Raw genomic sequence first — 13686 nt, forward strand, 5'->3', positions numbered from 1 at the left:
TTTTTCACATAATTTACCTTTGGGTCCTGAGCTGATCTCTGACAGTCTCTGCTCCAGATCAATCCTGTTTATTTCCATTAAAACCTCCCTGGTCACCTCCACAGACTGTTCACCATATGCCTGCACCATCAGATCCACTATGTCAACTCTGTCTGCCATCTCCAATCGGCTTCTTGGGATCCCTTTGTGCTGCAGTAACCACTTGAATTCTTCAAGTTCTCCATAAGTTAACTCTTCCAGTGTTTCCAGAAGTTTCTCCTGAACTGATCTCATGGTTAAATCCTGATGGAGTCAAAGTGATCAGTGACTTATGTAATATTTACACTTTGGTTATAAAACATTTCCATCAATGTGAACGTTGAAGTCATGTGAGAATTGTAACAACTAATATTAACCATCTAGGTGTCTCATAATTATGAGACAGTAAGTCACAATTATGAGATACAGAAGTTATTAAGTATTCAAGATAAGATCTCATGATTACAACAAAATTATCTGCAGTTTTTAATTTTTTTGATGGATGCAGTGTGTTTGTGTTTATTGAGACCATAATGAGAATAACTTCCAACCTGTAACTGTGACATGAAAGTTGTGTTGTGTAAAGTGTGTCTGATGTGACATTACTCACTTTCTGGAGTGGTGAAGTTACTTGTTTCACTGAAGAGAAAGAAAATAGAAATTGCTTCAAAATCAGAGTAACAACTTTAACAACTTTAGTCAGATTTAGTGTCTTGTGAATTAAACATATATCAAGGATTAGTTTTAATACACCATGAACATTTGTTCAGTTCTGAATCATAAAACTTAAAGAGAGAGGAGTTGGACACCATATCATTAACACCCACGAAGCCTAAAGGAATCCAACACAAAAGCTCTGCAACAAATATCATTTTTGTAAAGAATATAATGTTCAAATTGTGTCAAAAGACATCATTTATAATGCGGTCAAATTATAATATTTAGTGTGTCAGAGTGGTGTTGCTACAGGTCAATATTTGAGGTCAAAGTATGTGGCGTTCGTGTACTGTATTATATTATATAAACTGTACTTAACGTTTTATTTAAATGAACAATAAATAAGGCTCAGTTGCTTTTTGAGGAAAATAAAATACAAAGAATCAAAAATTGCACTTGAGTTCTTTGGTCATAAACCAAAGTGCTGGACAAATTAAAATGTTTACCTCATGGTTGCACCAGATCAAAAGGCAGAGTGTTAAGTTCCAGGTATCAGTGTGTATTCTTGCATATGTATATTTATAATATCACCAGACTGCATTATATTCAGTTGGCTAAATAACTGTGAGCATAAGAAGGTACATGTCATAATGTATTGGGAGGAAGTGGGAGCTCTTTCTGTGAGGACACAGGACGTGTTGTGGTGTTTGTGTTTTTGCAGTGGATGGACTAAAGAACGTGGTCGTCATTCATAAAGTAGTTGTCAAATAATAACAAATATTTTTGTTGAGTCACAAAGGAAATCATCAAAGTCATTATGGATCAATCTGAAAAAAACACATTTCATGTCAATCTGTCCAGTAGTTGTTGTGACAGTTTAGTCTGGACCGAAGTGGTGGACAGACAGATATTAGCTTGGCTTACAATACAGACCACACTCTGAGTACCAAATGTTTGATTTTGGAACAGTATTGTGGGTTTTTTTCACATAATTTACCTCTGGGTCCTGAGCTGATCTCTGACAGTCTCTGCTCCAGATCAATCCTGTTTATTTTCATGAAAACCTCCCTGGTCACCTCCACAGACTGTTCACCGTACGTCTGCACAATCAGATCCAATACGTCAACTCTTTGTGCCATTTCCAGTTGGTATTTTGGGATTCCTGGGAGGCCGCTCATTGTTTCAGTCTGTTGTAGGAACCACTTGAATTTCTTGAACTCTTCATAACTTAAATCCTCCAGTGTTTCCAGAAGTTTCTCCTGAACTGATGTCATGGTTAAATCCTGATGGAGTCAAAGTGATCAGGAGACATTTATGTAATATTTACACTTTGATTATAAAACATTTCCATCATTGTGAACATTGAAGTCATGTGAGAATTGTAACAACTAATATTAACCATCTAGGTGTCTCATAATTATGAGACAGTAAGTCATAATTATGAGATACAGAGGTTATAATTATTCAAGATAAGTTCTCATGATTACAACGAAAGTATCTCCAGTTTTTCATTTTTTTGATGGATGCAGTGTGTTTGTGTACAAAGTGAAAAGTGAGGAAAAACATACATGACTGGTCATTTACTGTTCATGTTCTCATCCTGTAACATTATTATGACATTATTGGTGTAGAACATTTCACTTGGATTCCAGCCTCAGTTTGGTGACAGCAATTCCATTCACTTCATTTATATGACATATATTTGTTATTTATTGAGACCATAATGAGAATAACTTCCAACCTGTGACTGTGACATGAAAGTTGTGTTGTGTAAAGTGTGTCTGATGTGACATTACTCACTTTCTGGAGTGGTGAAGTCACTTGTTTCACTGAGAAGAAAGAAAATAGAAATTTCTTCAAAATCAGAGTAACAACTTTAACAACTTTAGTCTGATTTAGTGTCTTGTGAATTAAACATATATACACCACAAACATTTGTTCAGTTCTGAATCATAAAACTTAAAGAGAGAGGAGTTGGACACCATATCATTAACACCCACAAAGCCTAAAGGAATCCAATACAAAAGCTCTGCAACAAATATCATTTTTGTAAAGAATATAATGTTCAAATTGTGTCAAAAGACATCATTTATAATGCTGTCAAATTATAATATTTAGTGTGTCAGAGTGGTGTTGCTACAGGTCAATATTTGAGGTCAAAGTATGTGGCGTTCGTGTACTGTATTATATTATGTAAACTGTACTTAACATTTTGTTTAAATGAACAATAAATAAGGCTCAGTTGCTTTTTGAGGAAAATAAAATACAAAGAATCAAAAATTACACTTGAGTTCTTTGGTCATAAACCAAAGTGCTGGACAAATTAAAATGTTTACCTCATGGTTGCACCAGATCAAAAGGCAGAGTGTTAAGTTCCAGATATCAGTGTGTATTCTTGCATATGTATATTTATAATATCACCAGACTGCATTATATTCAGTTGGCTAAATAACTGTGAGCATAAGAAGGTACATGTCATAATGTATTGGGAGGAAGTGGGAGCTCTTTCTGTGAGGACACAGGACGTGTTGTGGTGTTTGTGTTTTTGCAGTGGATGAACTAAGAATAACAAATATTTTTGTTGAGTCACAAAGGAAATCATCAAAGTCATTATGGTTCAATCTGAAAAAAACAAATTTCATGGCAATCTGTCCAATAGTTGTTGAGATAGTTTAGTCTCGACCAAAGTGGTGCACAGACAGATATCAGCTTGGCTTTAACAGTGACTGATCTCGAGTGAGTAACTATAACAATTACACAGCACAGAGTATATGCTCCTAGATAATAAGACAATCAAACAAACTCAAATTCAGCTGCCTGCCTGACAGTCAACATGCATTTTGAATGAAGAAAAAAAAGAATAACATTAAAGTAAAATAATACGGACCACACTCTGAGTACCAAATGTTTGATAATGGAACAATATTGTGGGTTTTTTCACATAATTTACCTTTGGGTCCTGAGCTGATCTCTGACAGTCTCTGCTCCAGATCAATCCTGTTCATTTCCATTAAAACCTCCCTGGTCACCTCCACAGACTGTTCACCATACGCCTGCACCATCAGATCCACTGTGTCAACTCTGTCTGCCATCTCCAATCGGCTTCTTGGGATCCCTTTGTGCTGCAGTAACCACTTGAATTCTTCAAACTCTCTGCAAGTTAAGTCATCCAGTGTTTCCAGAAGTTTCTCCTGAACTGATGTGATGGTTAAATCCTGATGGAGTCAAGTGATCAGGAGACATTTATGTGATATTAGACTTTTGTTATAAAACATTTCCATCAATGTGAACATTGAAGTCATGTGAGAATTGTAACAACTAATATTAACCATCTAGGTGTCTCATAATTATGAGACAGTAAGTCATAATTATGAGATACAGAGGTTATAATTATTCAAGATAAGTTCTCATGATTACAACAAAAGTATCTCCAGTTTTTCATTTTTTTGATGAATGCAGTGTGTTTGTGTACAAAGTGAAGAGTGAGGAAAAACATACATGACAGGTCATTTACTGTTCATGTTCTCATCCTCAGTGGTAGAGATACTGCAACATTATTATGACATTATTGGTGTAGAACATTTCACTTGGATTCCAGCCTCAGTTTGGTGACAGCAATTCCATTCACTTCATTTATATGACATATATTTGTTATTTATTGAGACCATAATGAGAATAACTTCCAACCTGTAACTGTGACATGAAAGTTGTGTGGTGTAAAGTGTGTCTGATGTGACATTACTCACTTTCTGGAGTGGTGAAGTTACTTGTTTCACTGAAGAGAAAGAAAATAGAAATTGCTTCAAAATCAGAGTAACAACTTTCACAACTTTAGTCGGATTTAGTGTCTTGTGAATAAAACATATATCAAGGATTAGTTTTAATACACCACAAACATTTGTTCAGTTCTGAATCATAAAACTTAACAAAGAGAGAGGAGTTGGACACCATATCATTAACACCCGCGAAGCCTAAAGGAATCCAATACAAAAGCTCTGCAACAAATATTATTTTTGTAAAGAATATAATGTACAAATTGTGATAAAAGACATAATTTATAATGCTGTCAAATTATAATATTTAGTGTGTCAGAGTGGTGTTTCTACAGGTCAATTTTTAGCTCTTTCTGTGAGGACACAGGACGTGTTGTGGTTGGAAAAAAAAGTCTTTTGTTGAGTCACAGCGGAAATCATCAAAGTCATTATGGTTCAATCTGAAAAAAAAAAAACAAAAAAAAAAAACACATTTCATGTCAATCTGTCCAGTAGTTGTTGTGATAGTTTAGTCTCGACCGAAGTGGTGCACAGACAGATATCAGCTTGGCTTTAACAGTAATTGATCTCGAGTGAGTAACTATAACAATTACACAGCACAGAGTATATGCTCCTAAATAATAAGACATTCAAAACAAACTCAAATTCATCCGCCTGCCTGACAGTCATCATGTATTTTGAATGAAGAAAAAAAAGAGTAACATTAAAGTAAAATAATACAGACCACACTCTGTGTGCTAAATGTTTGATAATGGAACAATATTGTGGGTTTTTTTCACATAATTTACCTCTGGGTCCTGAGCTGATCTCTGACAGCCTCTGCTCCAGATCAATCCTGTTTATTTTCATTAAAACCTCCCTGGTCACCTCCACAGACTCTTCACCGTACGCCTGCACCATCAGATCCAATACGTCAACTCTTTGTGCCATCTCCATTCGGCTTTTTGGGATTCCTGGGAGGCCGCTCATTGTTTCAGTCTGTTGCAGGAACCACTTGAATATCTTGAACTCTTCATGACTTAAATCTTCCAGTGTTTCCAGAAGTTTCTCCTGAACTGATGTGATGGTTAAATCCTGATGGAGTCAAAGTGATCAGGAGACATTTATGTAATATTTACACTTTGATTATAAAACATTTCCATCAATGTGAACATTGAAGTCATGTGAGAATTGTAACAACTAATATTAACCATCTAGGTGTCTCATAATTATGAGACAGTAAGTCATAATTATGAGATACAGAGGTTATAATTATTCAATTTAAGTTCTCATGATTACAACAAAAGTATCTCCAGTTTTTCATTTTTTTGATGGATGCAGTGTGTTTGTGTACAAAGTGAAAAGTGAGGAAAAACATACATGACTGGTCATTTACTGTTCATGTTCTCATCCTGTAACATTATTATGACATTATTGGTGTATAACATTTCACTTGGATTCCAGCCTCAGTTTGGTGACAGCAATTCCATTCAATTCATTTATATGATATATTTGTTATTTATTGAGACCATAATGAGAATAACTTTCAACCTGTAACTGTGACATGAAAGTTGTGTGGTGTAAAGTGTGTCTGATGTGACATTACTCACTTTCTGGAGTAGTGCAGTCAGATGTTTCACTGAGGAAAAAGACAATAGAAACTTTTTTTTACATCAGAGTAACAACTTTAACAACTTTAGTTGGATTTAGTGTCTTGTGAATAAAACATAACATCAAGGATTGATTATAACCCAACAAGAAGTGGCTAGTTTCAGATTACGCCCCTGTTTATTCAGAATCAAATAAAATATTAACCATTTATGTGAAATTTTGTCATAATTGGTGTGTGAAGTCTTGAGTAATGGCCAAAGAGGTCACACTGACCTTGACCTTCAACCACCAAAGTCTAATCAGTTCAACACTGAGTTCAAATGAATATTTGTGCCAAATTTGAAGATCGTTCAAGGTGTCACTGAGATATCATGTCCATGAGAATGGGACAGATGTACATATGTACATATGGATGGACAACCCGAAAACAATATGCCTCTAGCTCTGGATGTCGCCAGTGTGGAGGCATAAAAAATATGCTCAGTTCTGAATCATACACTTTAAGAGAGAGAAGTTGGACACCATATTATTAACAGCCATGAAGCCTAAAGGAATCCAATACAAAAGCTCTGCAACAAATATTATTTTTGTAAAGATTATAATGTTCAATTCTCTCAAAAATAACGAATGTGTCAGAAAGGTGTTGATACAAGTTAGTATGTGGCGTTCGTGTACTGTATCATATTATGTAAACTGTACTTAACATTTTGTTCCCCTCAATAAATAAGGCTGTGTTGCTTTATGAGGAAAATAAAATACAAAGAGTTAAAAAAAATGATATTAAAATCAACAAATCATGAAAATCAGAGAGAGAGCAAAAAGCTCAGTTCTGATTAGTTCTGCAGTCAAAGTATTTTTTGTTGAACCCAAGAACGTTTTTCTTTTACTATGAATCATCATGTGTAATCAAATGAATATATCAGACATTTATGAGACACACACAGTTATTTCATACGACATTTTTTGTCTCTCTTACCTCTGACTTGTACACTGATTTCTAACAAAGTCTGAACCAGATCAGTCTTGTTAATGTCCGTGAACACCTCCCTGATCACCTCCACAGACTGCTGGCCGAACTTCTCCACTATCAGCTCTGCCATTGCTGCACTGTCTGCCTTCACCAGTTGGCTGCGTGGGATTTGTGGGAGGCCCCTCTGGAAGTACGTGAACTGCAGGAACCACTTGAATTTACTGAACTCCTTGAGATTCAAATCATTCAGTGTTTCCAAAACAACGTGTTTAACAGCATCCTTTGCTGCTACCTGAAAAATTTGAAGGATACTTTGAGCAAATGTGTAATTTCTTGACTGGGATTGTTAAAGATTTGTTTTCTTACATTTCATTAGTATCTATTTTAGATGTGTGGATTCTCTAAGATTTCTATTTTTTCTTCAAGTTCACTCATGCAATGATACACTTGGGAATATCTGTTAGGGTATTGAATATGTTCACCTTGTTTACTTTACAAACACAGAGAACTGTGTGTGTATTAATTTCTTCAGCAACATCAAAGAACAAAATGATTCCCTTCATCCTTTTACCCTTTAATTCATGTAAGCTGATTAATACCATCTGATCTAAACATAACATGTTCTTGTTTCTGTTGAATGAAAGCTGTGATGTGTAAAGTCAGACTCACCCTCTCAAACAGTGCAGCTCGATGTTCATCACCCCACTGTTTCTCTGAAGAGAAAAGGAAGCAAAACCGCCTCAGGATTACCATCTAATTACACATCCAAGTTTAATAAAGCTCAGCTTCTTTAAAAGGAGATAAAATAAAATTAATTTACTGCAAAATAAAGATGATGAAACAGTGTAAGAGTGATTTGATTTTATTCAGTCTTTTTTTTATGATTTTCATATTAATTAGATATTTATGAGACACATGTAGTTTATATAATGGAACAGTTTTTGTCTTTCTCACCTTTGGGTCTTGAGGTCTCTGACAAACTCTGAACCAGATTGGTCTTGTTCATTTTCAGGAAAATCTTTTTGGTTACCTCCATAGACTGGTGGCCATAGGTCTCCACCATCATAGCCACAATATCCGCCACTCTGTCGCTCAACGGCTGTGAGCTGACTGAAGCATCCCATGGGGAGTCAATCAGCCGCAGGAATTTCTTGAATTTCTGAAGCTCCTCATCACTCAAATCATTCAGGTTTTCCAAAAGCAGCTGTTCAACAGCTGCAATTGTTGCCACCTGAAAAAATAAATACATTCATGGGGCGTTTAATCCACTGGGACAATTACAAACGTGTCTTTTTGCATCTTATCAGTGATATTGATCCATTTGGAGATAGTTATCATATTCATTATAGTACGTTCACTGTTTTCCTTCCCTCTTATTTTTTTTTTCAAAGCTTTGGTGGTGGCATTGGTTCTGCCTGCTACCTGAGGTGGTGGTGGGGTTGGGGGCTTTTTATACAACAATTATTACAACAACAATTATTATTATTATTATTATTATTATTATGTCAGACAGATGTGACTTTACTCACTTTCTGGATCAGAGCAGAGTAGCGTTCATCTACAGAGAGTTTCTCTATGGTGAAAAGAAATAAATATGACTCATTAGTGACTGACAACTATAAACACTGTGAATGCAAAGTTTAGAGCTTTTAACACAAGATTACACTCAAATTTCCTCATTTGCATATTTACTGATGATCACTTTTACCTGTTCTCCCACATTTTTTTTTCATATAAGTCATAAAATATAACTTTTGCACCAGATGATAAGTCTTCTTTCCTCTATATCATAAACATTATTATCTATGATGTAAAAAGAAGAAGACATAAACTGATGAAACATGCACCAGTTCTATGACTTTAACATGTTTTGTCTTTATTGTCTTACTTTTGGGTCCTGAGCTGCTGTCAGTCAGCCTCTGCACCAGATCAGTCCTGTTCATCTCCTTTAAAACCTTCTTGGTCTTCTCCACAGACTCTTGACTATAAGTCTGCACCATTAGCAACACTGTGTCCTGCAGGTCTACCATCATGAGCAGGTTCCATGGGATGTCTGAGTTATGTCGGTCAAAGCGAATTTGACTTAGGAGGACCTGATTGAAGCCCCTGAGCTCCCCAATGCTCAAATCAGCCAGTTTTTCCAAAAGCAGTTCGATAACAGACATCATCGCTTCTTCCTGGTAAATTCAAAGGAAAGGTAAGGTGTAGTATTGTGAACGTGTTTAGGTTAAATTAACTATATCACATAATGTAATGATACAAATGATCAACTGTCAACAACTGTCTGATTGATCACCTGTACCAGTTATTTACAAACCACTTGTTCATGTGTAGTGGGGAATGCTTCCAGTGTAGTGTATGAGTCTAGGGCTGGTGACCAAGTCTCTCGTCAGGGCCAGGTTGTAAAAGGCACCTGCTGGTTCCTGTCTATTGTTGTGTCTGATAGCATTGGATGCTGCTTTGCCTACATCTCTTGAATGAAAGCTGTATTGTCTGAAGTGGCACTGCATTTGATTATTTTCATTCTTGAGTGCTCTGCCAATTATTTATTATTTCATCCATGAAATGAAAATGACACGATAAAGACAGTGTCAGTGTTAAAATTATGTACACAGATGGTAGACTTACGTAACAAACTGCAACCAGAAGGGGTTTGGCATTTTATTAACAAATATACTTAATGATTTATGTATTATCAAAGTAGTTGGTGATAAATTTTCTGTCAATCAAACACTCAGCTTTAAACAGTTTAAAGTCACATTGACTTTACTCACTTTCTGGATGAGTGCAGAGCAGCGTTCATCTTTCTCTGAGGAAAAAGAAAACATGAAAAGATTCAGGAATGATTGATTTCACATCAGGTTTTATCATCAGACACAGTCAATTTATGTTGTTTGATATCAACAGAAAATCTCCTTAAGATTAACACCATCAAATCAATTACTGGTTTCACCTGATAAACACTTGATGTCAACACGATGTCACATTTGCTATTAAACTGCGTGTTAAAGATTTATACTCTGAATGTAAATGAAAACTAGAATGTGCATTTTCTTATTTTCTTCTTCTTATTATTTTATTTTCTTCTGCAATGCTCTCAGCTCTGACAGCTAGCTTGCACCTGCAGAAGCTGGTAGCTGCTGAAGCTTCCAGCTACAGAATTTTACCTTCAGCTATTAAATCTGATAGCACATAGAATCCAGAGGTGAAAGAGTTTTTCGTGTAAACCTCATGGTTGATTTGTGATAATGAAAAACACATCTCAAAACACCAATTACTGGCGCTTTCACAACAGTTCTTGACTCTGTGAGGATTAAACTTTACTACAAATTTCAGTTCTGTAGCCATTACAATTTGAGATATTGGTTGATTTTATGTACTCGTCATTAAAAATGAATAATTTGTTAAATATGAAAGATATCAATAAGATGTTTGCAAGCTATCATTGCTTCATCATGCTCGGCATTTTAAAAGTAAAACCATGTTTCTAGCCATCACTATCTAGGAGCTATCTATTCATTTTTATCAAGCAATGATTCTTTTAACCCCCAATGGTGAACATGCACAAAACTCATTAGTCCTCTTCAGGGTATCAGGCTGTATAACTGGACCAAATATGGTTACAATTGGATGAAGCATCCAAGAAATAGAGCAGATTGAATTGATTTGACCATAGCCACAGAGGTTTGTTAGCCAATAATGAAAAAATCTTAAAAATCTATCAATGTAAGATATGGGCTGTATTCAGAGTTGTCCAAGCATGATATATGTCCTTGAAACCTTTTTGCATAAGTAAAATAAGAAAATTCTGAGTTTTGGAAAAAAAAAAAGACTGTCTAGTGCTGTTCTTTTCTCCATCATGCAGGCATCCATCCTGTTTGTAAAGGTTTACCACCATTAAAACCTTACAACATGCTACTTCTGCTTCTCTCTCGAGATCTCCCTCTTGGTTGGCCTCCACATGTCGGTGTTGCACACACTTGCGAGAGTCATTATGTTCACTTTCCTTGCTACTTGTTATATTGTTTACTATACACACACACACACACACACATACACGGGTCTTAGAAATACAGTCCTGAAAACAGCCTCTGATACTCCTATTTGCTAGGTGGCATTGGTGCGAAAAAATATGGCCTGTAGACTTGAAACTGAGGTCTTGAAACTGCAGCCTCTGGTACATCAGGAACATACTATTGTGTACATACTATTGACCACTGCACCACCTATAGAAAATCCATTCAAATAAAGAAACCATGAAAAAAATCATATAAAATCTGATATCAGCACCAAAAGTAATAGCACGCATATCCTAAGCATGCTTCACGTTCTAGACTTGGAACCATGTTTCTAGTTTCAAGTGTGTAAGGCAAAAGATGTCAGAAAACGTACGGAAGGAAAAAAATGGCTAAAAACAATAAACAAGCAATAACTCCAGGGCTTTGAGGGAAGAATTCAGTACTTTCATTCAACATTATTCTCAATTCAAGTTATAACATTTGTTATTAGTGTTTTATTCATATTATTTTTTTATAAAGGCACCTACCTCCCTCTGTTGTATTCACACCAGATCCTTCAGCTGATGATCCTGTCGCTGCAACATATTTAATGCAGATTGTGATCACATGATAAAAACGCAGTGTGCAGCCTGTGTGTGAGCTTGTCCTGTGTATAAAACTGAGTCCTGAGAGTAAAAAGCCTCTAATATTTCATGGCTGAGACCTGTGTGGTTTGACAACAGTCTCTGTCAGGATGTGAAAATAAAACACACAGATACAAGCACATGATAGTGTGACACAGATGGATTTCAGGTGTGTGGACTGAAGGCAGGAGGAGGCCACAGACCAGAACCTTCCTCATAGTGTAGTAGTGACTAATGTAGTGACTAGTGTAAGTCCAATCAAAGCTTCACAGAAAAGACAGACAACATTAACCACATTCCTACTAAACTCATTGGACCAGAAAATGAACAAGAACATGTGGCCCAACAAAGAAAAAATGTTTTCAGAGAAAAGGTGTTTAAAGACCAAAGTCAACAGGTTCATGTTGATTCAACTCAACTTGCTGTCGTGGTTCAGGACTATAGGGTGTTGTTGTTTTGCTTTATACTATAAGCTGTATCTAATATTTGCCCCACAATTCATAACAAAATCATAACCTATATCATATCTATTTGATATACTTGATAACCTATAGCATATCTATTTATCATAAGAGATTAATGTGACAGGTGTCTTGTTTGTCTTACCTTTGAGTCCTGAGCTGGTCTCTGACAGCCTCTGTACCAGATCGGTCCTGTTCATCCTCTTCAAATTCTCGTTGGTCACCTCCACAGACTGCTGGCCACACGTCTCCACCATCACCTCCACCAGTAGGTCTGCCCTGTTTGCCCTACCCAGTCGACTCCATGAGATGTATGGAAAGTCCTTCTGGAAGCAAGTGAGCTGCAGGAACCACTTGAACTTCTCGAGATCCCCATAATTCAAAACAGTCAGTGTTTCCAAAATCAGCTCTTTAACAGCCACCATTGTTGCCACCTGGAAAATTCAAAGTATATGTTCATAGAGCAAATACGTCATTTCTTCACTGAGAAAATTAAAGATTTATCTTTTTGCCTGTTCTCTTTGGATTTTTAAGGATATTTTTCCTTAGATCACATGAGCAACTTATATATTTGGTTATTATCTGTTTGTTAGGATTAGTCATTTTTCCTTCTAAATTTTAATATCTCTCACCTGACCGTTTCTATTTGTTAATTAATTATATATCAGGTTGTAACTCTTCCAACTGTGCTGCCAAAAACTGAAATGAGCCACCTGATCTTACATGAGATGTTCTAGATGAATTAACTGTAGAAACAGGTGGCAGCATGACGCAGGGATTTTCTCAACTTCATGTTTTGCATTTTGTTTAATTCTTTAAGAGCTGTGAGAAACTTCCAATCTGAATGATCTGTTTGGTTAATTTATAATCATTTCTTATCAGTAATGTTCATCTCATTGAATAAAAGCTGAACTTCACATGGTCAGACAGATGTAACATTGCTCACTTTGTGGATCAGTGCAGACAGATGTTCATCCACTGAGTGTTTTTCTGAGGAGAAAGAAAGGAAAGAATGTTTCATGTTAGACAAAGCGACATAAGTTAATATTTTAAATTGCTATATTTCACATTAGTCATAAAATATACTACACCAAATATGATTAACTTTATAATGTAAAGAGAAGAAGACAAAACTTGTTATGGATCAGATTTATAACCAACATGTTTTGTCTTTATTGTCTTACTTGTGGGTCCTGAGCTGCTGTCACTCAGCCTCCGCACCAGCTCAGTCCTGGTCATCTTCTTTAAAACCTTCTTGGTCTTCTCCACAGACTGTTGGCCGAAAGTCTGCACCATTAAAAACACTGTGTCCTGCAGGTCTGCCATCCTGAACAGGCTCCAGGGGATATCTGAGTGAGGTCTGTAACGATGAATTTGAATCCGGAGGATCTGCTTGAATTCCCTCAGCTTCTTGATGCTCAAATCAGCCAGTGTTTCCAAAAGCAGCTCAATAACAGACACCGTCGTTTCTACCTGGTGAAGTCAAAGGAAAAGTTAATGGGGCAAAAGTACATTTTCTCATCTCGGATTATAAAGACTTTTCTGTTCACATCTCATCAATGTATGAGTTCCAGA

General features: G+C 36.2%; 1 protein-coding gene across 13 annotated transcripts in view; it reads right to left on the reverse strand.

The window, feature by feature from the left end:
• The window catches only part of LOC139613015 (uncharacterized), a 30418-nt gene that overhangs the window by 12515 nt on the left and 4217 nt on the right, over window positions 1-13686 (reverse strand). For 7 of the 13 annotated variants that reach the window (XR_011686674.1, XM_071469266.1, XM_071469267.1 and 4 more), the window contains exons 4-21: window positions 13296-13584; window positions 13058-13101; window positions 12257-12545; window positions 11555-11602; window positions 9783-9817; window positions 8897-9185; window positions 8538-8581; window positions 7963-8239; window positions 7678-7721; window positions 7015-7300; window positions 6038-6066; window positions 5237-5522; window positions 4422-4450; window positions 3626-3890; window positions 2476-2504; window positions 1673-1958; window positions 629-657; window positions 18-282 (exon numbers count right to left, since the gene is read on the reverse strand). Coding sequence is in view for 12 of the 13 variants with exons in the window: in XM_071469266.1 (XP_071325367.1) it covers window positions 18-282; window positions 629-657; window positions 1673-1958; window positions 2476-2504; window positions 3626-3890; window positions 4422-4450; window positions 5237-5522; window positions 6038-6066; window positions 7015-7300; window positions 7678-7721; window positions 7963-8239; window positions 8538-8581; window positions 8897-9185; window positions 9783-9817; window positions 11555-11602; window positions 12257-12545; window positions 13058-13101; window positions 13296-13584 (2863 nt within the window). In the remaining variant the exon portion in view is untranslated. The remainder of the gene's footprint in view (window positions 1-17; window positions 283-628; window positions 658-1672; window positions 1959-2475; window positions 2505-3625; window positions 3891-4421; window positions 4451-5236; window positions 5523-6037; window positions 6067-7014; window positions 7301-7677; window positions 7722-7962; window positions 8240-8537; window positions 8582-8896; window positions 9186-9782; window positions 9818-11554; window positions 11603-12256; window positions 12546-13057; window positions 13102-13295; window positions 13585-13686) is intronic. The other 6 variants (XM_071469273.1, XM_071469269.1, XM_071469272.1 and 3 more) reach the window with 6 other exon arrangements.

This window comes from Trachinotus anak, unplaced genomic scaffold, assembly GCF_046630095.1.
Source record: "Trachinotus anak isolate AG129_WGS33_773 ecotype Australia unplaced genomic scaffold, CSIRO_AGI_Tana_v1 ptg000032l, whole genome shotgun sequence".
Classification (NCBI taxonomy): Eukaryota; Metazoa; Chordata; class Actinopteri; order Carangiformes; family Carangidae; genus Trachinotus; species Trachinotus anak.